The sequence below is a fragment of the Rana temporaria genome, chromosome 4 (genome assembly GCF_905171775.1).
Source record: "Rana temporaria chromosome 4, aRanTem1.1, whole genome shotgun sequence".
Classification (NCBI taxonomy): domain Eukaryota; kingdom Metazoa; phylum Chordata; class Amphibia; order Anura; family Ranidae; genus Rana; species Rana temporaria.
In genome coordinates this window covers 687,967-699,417 of record NC_053492.1, presented here as the reverse complement: position 1 = coordinate 699,417, position 11,451 = coordinate 687,967, and the positions used below count along the sequence as shown (strand labels likewise).

General features: G+C 42.8%; 1 protein-coding gene across 1 annotated transcript in view; it reads right to left on the bottom strand.

Annotated features, from left to right (window-relative positions):
* Window positions 1-11,451, bottom strand: part of WDR97 (WD repeat domain 97) — an 87,582-nt gene that overhangs the window by 10,141 nt on the left and 65,990 nt on the right. Inside the window, exons 13-17 of the mRNA XM_040347376.1 lie at window positions 11,192-11,338; window positions 9,927-10,031; window positions 7,710-7,955; window positions 5,735-5,782; window positions 1-14 (exon numbers count right to left, since the gene is read on the bottom strand). The exon at window positions 1-14 is cut by the window's left edge and continues 187 nt beyond it. Coding sequence (XP_040203310.1) covers window positions 1-14; window positions 5,735-5,782; window positions 7,710-7,955; window positions 9,927-10,031; window positions 11,192-11,338 — 560 coding nt within the window. The remainder of the gene's footprint in view (window positions 15-5,734; window positions 5,783-7,709; window positions 7,956-9,926; window positions 10,032-11,191; window positions 11,339-11,451) is intronic.

Genomic DNA, 11,451 nt, shown 5'->3' with positions numbered 1-11,451 from the left:
GTCTGTCTGAAGGGCTGGAATAGAAGAAGGTTCTTATCATGACATTAAAGAGTTGGGGCTTCATTTTTCTAAGCAAGTAGGGGTATAGGGGTGGGGCAAAGTGTAGCCATATGCCAGAAATATGGGGGTGCTGTATAGTCATATGTCAGGGAAATGCAGGCACTGTGTAGTCATATGCCAGGGAAATGGGGGCACTGTGTGGTCATATGCCAGGGAAATGGGGGCACTGTGTAGTCATATGCCATGGAAATGGGGGCACCGTGTAGTCATATGCCAGGGAAATGGGGGCACCGTGTAGTCATATGCCAGGGAAATGCAGGCACTGTGTAGTCCTATGCCAGGGAAATGGGGGCACCGTATAGTCATATGCCAGGGAAATGGGGGCACTGTGTAGTCCTATGCCAGGGAAATGCAGGCACTGTGTAGTCATATGCCAGGGAAATGCAGGCACTGTGTAGTCATATGCCAGGGAAATGGGGGCACCGTGTAGTCATATGCCAGGGAAATGCAGGCACTGTGTAGTCATATGCCAGGGAAATGCAGGCACCGTGTAGTCATATGCCAGGGAAATGCAGGCACTGTGTAGTCATATGCCAGGGAAATGCAGGCACCGTGTAGTCATATGCCAGGGAAATGGGGGCACCGTGTAGTCATATGCCAGGGAAATGCAGGCACTGTGTAGTCATATGCAAGGGGTATGGGGGTACTGTGTGGTCATATGCCAGATATAAAGGGGTACTATATAGTCATTTGCATAGGGTATGGGGAAGCTGTATAGTCATACAGTATATGACATGTCATGTACCTTTTATATCCCCTATATGACATGGCATGTACCTTTTATATCCCATATATGACATGTCATGTACCTTTTATATCCCCTATATGACATGTCATGTACCTTTTATATCCCCTATATGACATGTCATGTACCTTTTATATCCCCTATATGACATGTCATGTACCTTTTATATCCCCTATATGACATGTCATGTACCTTTTATATCCCCTATATGACATGTCATGTACCTTTTATATCCCCTATATGACATGTCATGTACCTTTTATATCCCATATATGACATGTCATGTACCTTTTATATCCCATATATGACATGTCATGTACTATATATCCCTTTCTATGACATGTCATGTACTATATATCCCCCTTTCTATGACATGTCATGTACTATATATCCCTTTCTATGACATGTCATGTACTATATATCCCTATCTATGACATGTCATGTACTATATATATCCCTTTCTATGACATGTCATGTACTATATATCCCCCTTTCTATGACATGTCATGTACTATATATCCCTTTCTATGACATGTCATGTACTATATATCCCTATCTATGACATGTCATGTACTATATATATCCCTTTCTATGACATGTCATGTACTATATATCCCTATCTATGACATGTCATGTACTATATATCCCTTTCTATGACATGACATGTACTATATATCCCCCTTTCTATGACATGACATGTACTATATATCCCCCTTTCTATGACATGTCATGTACTATATCCCCCTTTCTATGACATGTCATGTACTATATATCCCTTTATATGACATGTCATGTACTATATATCCCTATCTATGACATGTCATGTACTATATATCCCTTTCTATGACATGTCATGTACTATATATCCCTTTCTATGACATGACATGTACTATATATCCCCCTTTCTATGACATGTCATGTACTATATATCCCTTTCTATGACATGTTATGTACTATATATATCCCTTTCTATGACATGCCATGTACTATATATCCCTTTATATGACATGTCATGTACTATATATACCCCTTTCTATGACATGTCATGTACTATATATCCCTTTCTATGACATGTCATGTACTATATATCCCTTTCTATGACATGTCATGTACTATATATCCCTTTCTATGACATGACATGTACTATATCCCCCTTTCTATGACATGTCATGTACTATATATCCCTTTCTATGACATGTCATGTACTATATATCCCTTTCTATGACATGTCATGTACTATATATCCCTTTCTATGACATGTCATGTACTATATATCCCTTTCTATGACATGTCATGTACTATATATCCCTTTCTATGACATGTCATGTACTATATATCCCTTTCTATGACATGTCATGTACTATATATCCCTTTCTATGACATGTCATGTACTATATATCCCTTTCTATGACATGCCATGTACTATATATCCCTTTATATGACATGTCATGTACTATATATATCCCCCTTTCTATGACATGTCATGTACTATATATCCCTTTCTATGACATGTCATGTACTATATATCCCTTTATATGACATGTCATGTACTATATATCCCTTTCTATGACATGACATGTACTATATATCCCTTTCTATGACATGACATGTACTATATATATCCCTTTCTATGACATGTCATGTACTATATATCCCTTTCTATGACATGTCATGTACTATATATCCCCCTTTCTATGACATGTCATGTACTATATATCCCTTTATATGACATGTCATGTACTATATATCCCTTTCTATGACATGTCATGTACTATATATCCCCCTTTCTATGACATGTCATGTACTATATATCCCTTTCTATGACATGCCATGTACTATATATCCCTTTATATGACATGTCATGTACTATATATATCCCCCTTTCTATGACATGTCATGTACTATATATCCCTTTCTATGACATGTCATGTACTATATATCCCTTTCTATGACATGTCATGTACTATATATCCCTTTCTATGACATGACATGTACTATATATATCCCTTTCTATGACATGTCATGTACTATATATCCCTTTCTATGACATGTCATGTACTATATATCCCTTTCTATGACATGTCATGTACTATATATCCCCCTTTCTATGACATGTCATGTACTATATATCCCTTTATATGACATGTCATGTACTATATATCCCTTTCTATGACATGTCATGTACTATATATCCCCCTTTCTATGACATGTCATGTACTATATATCCCTTTCTATGACATGTTATGTACTATATATCCCTTTCTATGACATGTCATGTACTATATATATCCCTTTCTATGACATGTCATGTACTATATATCCCCCTTTCTATGACATGTCATGTACTATATATCCCTTTCTATGACATGTCATGTACTATATATATCCCTTTCTATGACATGTCATGTACTATATATCCCTTTCTATGACATGTCATGTACTATATATCCCTTTATATGACATGTCATGTACTATATCCCCCTTTCTATGACATGTCATGTACTATATATCCCTTTATATGACATGTCATGTACTATATATCCCCCTTTCTATGACATGTCATGTACTATATATCCCTTTATATGACATGTCATGCACTATATATCCCTTTCTATGACATGTCATGTACTATATCCCCCTTTCTATGACATGTCATGTACTATATATCCCTTTCTATGACATGTCATGTACTATATATCCCCCTTTCTATGACATGTCATGTACTATATATATCCCTTTATATGACATGTCATGTACTATATCCCCCTTTCTATGACATGTCATGTACTATATATATCCCTTTCTATGACATGTCATGTACTATATATCCCTTTCTATGACATGTCATGTACTATATATCCCTTTCTATGACATGTCATGTACTATATATCCCCCTTTCTATGACATGTCATGTACTATATATCCCTTTCTATGACATGTCATGTACTATATATCCCCCTTTCTATGACATGTCATGTACTATATATCCCCCTTTCTATGACATGTCATGTACTATATATCCCTTTATATGACATGTCATGTACTATATCCCCCTTTCTATGACATGTCATGTACTATATATCCCTTTCTATGACATGTCATGTACTATATCCCCCTTTCTATGACATGTCATGTACTATATATCCCTTTCTATGACATGTCATGTACTATATATCCCTTTCTATGACATGTCATGTACTATATATCCCCCTTTCTATGACATGTCATGTACTATATATCCCTTTCTATGACATGTCATGTACTATATATCCCCCTTTCTATGACATGTCATGTACTATATATCCCCCTTTCTATGACATGTCATGTACTATATATCCCTTTATATGACATGTCATGTACTATATATCCCTTTCTATGACATGTCATGTACTATATATCCCTTTCTATGACATGTCATGTACTATATATCCCTATCTATGACATGTCATGTACTATATATCCCTTTCTATGACATGTCATGTACTATATATCCCTTTCTATGACATGTCATGTACTATATATCCCTTTCTATGACATGTCATGTACTATATATCCCTTTATATGACATGTCATGTACTATATATCCCTTTCTATGACATGTCATGTACTATATATCCCTTTCTATGACATGTCATGTACTATATATCCCCCTTTCTATGACATGTCATGTACTATATATCCCTTTCTATGACATGTCATGTACTATATATATCCCTTTCTATGACATGTCATGTACTATATATATCCCTTTCTATGACATGTCATGTACTATATATATCCCTTTCTATGACATGTCATGTACTATATATCCCTTTCTATGACATGTCATGTACTATATATCCCTTTCTATGACATGTCATGTACTATATATCCCTTTCTATGACATGTCATGTACTATATATATCCCTTTCTATGACATGTCATGTACTATATATATCCCTTTCTATGACATGTCATGTACTATATATATCCCTTTATATGACATGTCATGTACTATATATCCCTTTCTATGACATGTCATGTACTATATATCCCTTTCTATGACATGTACTATATATCCCTTTCTATGACATGTCATGTACTATATATCCCTTTCTATGACATGTCATGTACTATATATCCCTTTCTATGACATGTCATGTACCTTTTATATCCCTATGACGGGAGTCACTTTGGGTGGGGGGGGTTTGTGCTTACTTTGGAGAGCTCTGGAAACGTGTCCAGCTTTCCCGACCCTCTTATGTCTAAGTCACCCCGTGTCTCTAATAGGGGCACAGGGTGACCGAGAACCCCACTATGATCTGTGCTGGTCAGACTCACGTTACAGCCACATTGGAATGTTGTGTATGTATATATATATATATATATATATATGTAGTCTCATGCTGTTGTGGACTCTTTGCTGTGATGGTTTGGGGTGTGAGTGTATTCTACTGTCTATTTTGGCTGTCTGCCTCAACTATTATGGGATGTGCAAGTGTGTTTGCTGTGAGAAAAGAGGGAGGGGGGACTCCTCCAGCAGCCCCCCTGCTGAGAAGACTGTTTACTGATGAGAAGTTTGAACCCACCTGACCTGTGTGTCTATGGTCATTGGACAGATTAACCCGCCGTGAATCCAAGGGTGGGGGGGGGGAGTGTCTCGGAGTTGGATATCTGTGTAACATGTGCTTGAATAAAGTGCTGGTTTTTGCCCTACATTGAAGTATGGCTGGTGACTGGGGGGGCTAAAGAGTCTTGGATGGTGCTGGTTCTGGACAGAGGAAACATGGACGGCGGACATAGTCCTGTCGAGGACGAGGGTTCGTCACAATCCTATATACAGTATGGCATTTCATGCACCATATATCCTATTCTAATTGTATTCATTTAACAGCAAGCGTCATACAAAGAGGTCGTTTTTGGTAGGATTAAAGAATTCCACTAAATCACCTTTGTTGCCTGTGGTCTGGGCCTTGGCAACCGAGAGATCAGGGGCCTCTATAAAAAAACAAACAGTATGGATTAGAGAAAGTATTCCATGAAAACTTGAGGAATTTATCAATCTGAAACACAATCAGGAAAATAAGGAATGTGTCTATAATAACCCAGACCCCCCTTCCCCCACAACACCTCCCTTTATGTATATTCTATTCTCTTCCTTCCCATTACAGAGGGAACAAAGGCCAGGAGTGTATACAAGGGTCAGCCAACTGGAGAACAAAGGACGGAATGGTATACAAGGGTCAGGCAACTGGAGAACAAAGGACGTGAGTGTATACAAGGGTCAGGCAACTGGAGAACAAAGGTCAGGAGGGTATACAAGGGTCAGCCAACTGGAGAACAAAGATCGGGAGTGTATGAAAGGGTCAGCCAACTGGAGAATAAAGGTCAGGAGGGTATACAAGGGTCAGCCAACTGGAGAATAAAGGTCAGGAGGGTATACAAGGGTCAGCCAACTGGAGAACAAAGATCAGGAGGGTATACAAGGGTCAGCCAACTGGAGAACAAAGATCAGGAGGGTATACAAGGGTCAGCCAACTGGAGAACAAAGGACGGAAGGGTATACAAGGGTCAGGCAACTGGAGATCAAAGATCGGGAGGGTATACAAGGGTCAGCCAACTGGAGAACAAAGATCAGGAGGGTATACAAGGGTCAGCCAACTGGAGAACAAAGGACGGAAGGGTATACAAGGGTCAGGCAACTGGAGAACAAAGATCGGGAGTGTATACAAGGGTCAGCTAACTGGAGAACAAAGGACGGAAGGGTATACAAGGGTCAGGCAACTGGAGAACAAAGATCGGGAGTGTATACAAGGGTCAGCCAACTGGAGAACAAAGATCGCGAGTGTATAAAAGGGTCAGCCAACTGGAGAACAAAGATCGCGAGTGTATAAAAGGGTCAGCCAACTGGAGAACAAAGGTTGGGAGGGTAGACAAGGCTCAACCAACTGGAGAACAAAGATCGCAAGGGTATACAAGGGTCAGGCAACTGGAGAACAAAGGTTTGGAGGGTATACAAGGGTCAGCCAGCTGGAGAACAAAGGATGGGAGGGTATACAAGGGTCAGCCAACTGGAGAACAAAGGTCAGGAGGGTATACAAGGGTCAGCCAACTGGAGAACAAAGATCAGGAGGGTATACAAGGGTCAGCCAACTGGAGAAAAGGACGGGAGGGTATACGAGGGTCAGCCAACTGGAGAACAAAGGTTTGGAGGGTATACAAGGGTCAGCCAACTGGAGAACAAAGGTCAGGAGGGTATACAAGAGTCAGCCAACTGGAGAACAAAGGTTTGGAGGGTATACAAGGCTCAACCAACTGGAGAACAAAGGTTTGGAGGGTATACAAGGCTCAACCAACTGGAGAACAAAGGTCGTGAGTGTATACAAGGGTCAGCCAACTGGAGAACAAAGGTCAGGAGGGTATACAAGGGTCAGCCAACTGGAGAACAAAGGTTGGAAGGCAGAAGGGTATATAAGGGTCAGCCAACTGGGGACTGCCTACGGCTTCTTACACCAGTTTGTGCTTTATTTTTACATTTCACATACAGGTGGAAGCGAATGCATGACAACCACATCTCACATGAACGTCCCACATAATACTAGTAGAAAATACGAGTGCTCAATATATGGTCAGAGAATATTCTATCCCAGAAACCTGTTCTGCCATAGAGACCCAGCAATGCTCCACAATCCCACCAGAATCAAATCACCAGATCACACCAATAATCTATGAGGGTTTCAGGAAGGGTAGCAAGATGTGAACAGGAGGCCTTAACAAAGGACCCAGCCACTGCAATACAGAGCAATGAGGAGTGCCCTAAGTCATATTACCCCCCATATGTCACATGACCTCTCCTTGCCATAATTCATGATAACCAATCACTAGCTCCACATTGTTGCCTACAATAAGGGTCTTAATGACCTACCTGAGGAAGTGAGGTTCTCTTCTCTTCGGTCGGGAGTGATGGGGGTGATGGAGTCGATGGGGGAGTAAGCAGATGGGATACTGGAGCAGTCTGTTCTTCCATACTGGCTGTGATTTTCTGAAGGATGGCTGGAATGTCACTGGACTCCTCGGGCTCCTCAATCACTTCTTCAACCTTCTTTTCAATCACTTCCTTTTCTTCCTCTACCTTTGGAATACTTCTAAAGATTGGCTTTTCTGCCGTTTTCTGAAGAAACAAGAATATCAGCATTTATACAGCAGACTGAGTGTAAAGATTATTAATAAAGAGAACCTGTTGTGACATGCTTGAGAACTTGCTGCTATGGCACTGGAGGCCATGGAAAGGAATTACACAAAGTGCCATCCCCTCTACTTCTGGAGGACAGAGAACTAAACATGGGGCCACATAATGACCTGGAAGGCCCCGGAGCCATTTATCTTCTGCCCTGAAGGATCAGAGTATAGAAAAATAGAAAACTTTATAATACTTTTCTAATCCCCCATACACACGATCGGAAATTCCGACAAGAAAAGTCCGATGTGAGCTTTTAAAAACGGAAATTCTGACCATGTTTATGCTCCATCGGACTTTTGCTGTCAGAATTTCCGCCAACAAAAGATTGAGAGCAGGTTCTCAAATTATCAGACGGAAAAAAATCTGATCGTCTGCAGCAATTCCGACGTGCAAAATTCAGACGCATGCTCGGAAGCATTGAACTTCATTTTCTCGGCTCGTCGCAGTGTTGTACGTCACCACGTTCTTGATGGTCAAAAGATCAGAGAACTTTTGTGTGACCGTGTCTATGCAAGACAAGCTTGAGCGAAATTCCGACAGAAAAACCATCCAAGTTTTTTGCGACGGAAAATCCGATCGTGTGTTTGCGGCATTAGAGTACATATAAGGGACATGGGATTTGTTTTCCTAAAGACGCAGGAATTCTTAGAATACTTCTACTGTACGGTTATACTACTGCCCCTACAGGGGCGGATTGCTACTTGCCATGTCACCTGCCACCAGGTATGGATTGCCACATCACCTGATGTGGTTTGCCACCTGCCACTAGATTTTTTTTGTCACCTGCCGTGGTGGCAGCACAGGCCATTGAGGGAGAACAACGGCAATGCGGTATTGCAGCCCCGCTGTGTGGGCGGAAGTGCCGTGTTTGGGGCGGACGGTGAGAGATGATCTCATCTCTCTGCTCCTGTGCCTCGCCACAGTAAAGCAAGCCCCGCTGTGTGGGCGGAAGTGCCGTGTTTTGGGAGGGCGGTGAGAGATGATCTCATCTCTCTGCTCCCGTGCCTCGCTGCAGTGTAGCAGCCCCGCTGTGTGGGCGGAAGTGCCGTGTTTGGGCGGGTGGCGAGAGATGATCTCATCTCTCTGCTCCCGTGCCTCGCTGCAGTGTAGCAGTTCAGCTGTGTGGGCGGAAGTGCCGTGATCCGGGCGGGCGGTGAGAGATGTCATCTCTCTGCTTGCCTGCCGCCGCACCTCACACAGTGCAGCCTTTGTGGCCCGGCAATGGCCACGGACCGGGGGTTGGGGAACCATGATGTAGAGTACAAGGCCCAGCTACATTTTACAGGAAGAAGAAGTATTATTGATATTTTTATTAGGGTGACAATATGATGAAATATGTGGAGGCGCCCTTGAGGGAAGGGATATAGAATTATAGAAACTTTATTAGATCAATGTAGAATTTTGGAGGAAGGGGCGGAGTTTCAGGTTCAAATTCGCTCCTCCCTTAGGCCCCTTTCACATTGGGACGTTTTTCATGCGGTACAGCGCTAAAAATAGCGCTGCTATACCGCATGAAAAATCATGCCCTGTACTCTTCAATGTGAAAGCCCGAAGGCTTTCACATTGAAGCGATGCGCTAGCAGGAACGCTCCAAAAGTCCTGCTAGCCGCATCTTTACCGCGGTATAGGAGCGGTGTGTTCACCGCTCCTATACCGCGCCTTCCCATTGAAATAAATGGGAAAGCACGGTAATACCGCCGCAACGCGGGCGGTATTAACCCTTTTTCGGCCGCTAGCGGGGGTTAAAACCTCACCGCTAGCGCCCGAATATCGTGGTAAACACGATGGTATAACCGCGCTACAAATAGCGCGGCTATACCGTCACCGCGGCTGACGCTTCAGTGTGAAGCCAGCCTAAAGCACCAAACTTCAACCTCCACATGGAGCTGGTTATGTACTTACCTCTGGACGGATTTCCCGAGGACTCCTACGCTCCGCATATTCCATCGGCCACAAGAGCTGAAGGAGGGCAGAATTTGGAATGGTTCCAATGGATAAAAATGAAGCCTGAGGAGCAGAAAATACAATCAATTGGTAATGGAACTTACTGAGAGTTCATTATCTAATGATCCTACACAGTGCTGAGTCCTAATACCACCCAGGCCTGGTGTAGATATATTTACTTATAACATTAAAGATGATCTTCACCTTCCTGCTCTGTTTTATTTTTAATCCCCTCTTACCAGCATACTCATCATCCCAGTGAATCCCAGCGCCAACACCATCTACACTGGGTATGGCTACCTCTGCCCCTAAGATGACCTTTGGCCCTAGTAATGCCCATACCTGGTACCTCTGCCCCTAAGATGACCTTTGGCCCTAGTAATGCCCATACCTGGTACCTCTGCCCCTAAGATTACCTTTGGCCCTAGTAATGCCCTTACCTGGTACTGGTACCTCTGCCCCTAAGATGACCTTTGGCCCTAGTAATGCCCATACCTGGTACTGCTACCTCTGCCCCTAAGATTACCTTTGGCCCTAGTAATGCCCATACCTGGTACTGGTACCTCGGCCCCAAGATTACCTTTGGCCCTAGTAATGCCCATACCTGGTACTGGTACCTCGGCCCCAAGATTACCTTTGTCCCTAGTAATGCCCATACCTGGTACTGGTACCTCGGCCCCAAGATGACCTTTGGCCCTAGTAATGCCCATACCTGGTACTGGTACCTCTGCCCCTAAGATGACCTTTGGCCCTAGTAATGCCCATACCTGGTACCTCTGCCCCTAAGATGACCTTTGGCCCTAGTAATGCCCATACCTGGTACTGCTACCTCTGCCCCTAAGATGACCTTTGGCCCTTGTAATGCCCATACCTGGTACTGCTACCTCTGCCCCTAAGAATATCTTTGGCCCTAGTAATGCCCATACCTGGTACTGGTACCTCTGCCCCTAAGATTATCTTTGGCCCTAGTAATACCTGGTACCTCTGGCCCTAACATTACCTTTGGCCATAGTACCCCTGGGTATATTTACTTATAGCATTAAAGATGATCTTCATTCACCTGCTCATCTTACCAGGATACTCACCGTCCAGCAAATCCCAAATCCAACACCACCTACACCAGGTATCGGTACCTCTAAACCCTCACATTACCTTCGGCCCTAATACCACCCAAGCCCGGTACTGGTACCTGTGGCCATCAGACAAGTCAGACACACACATACCTGGAGGTGTCTAGGCAAAGAATGAAAAGGGAATCCCAAGGCCGAGTCAAAGAATCCTCTACTGCTTTCCCCAGGACTCTCCGGCACATCCTCGGCTGTCCTGGATGGGGGCGACTCATTCAGAGCTATATAATCATCTTCAGGGATCTAAATGGAGCAACAAAAACGTAAAAAAAGTATTAACTCCACCCCTTGCAGAATGTTCCCTCCAATCAAACAGCACAGAAAACACCCAAATAGATGCATCAGCTGTGTCACAA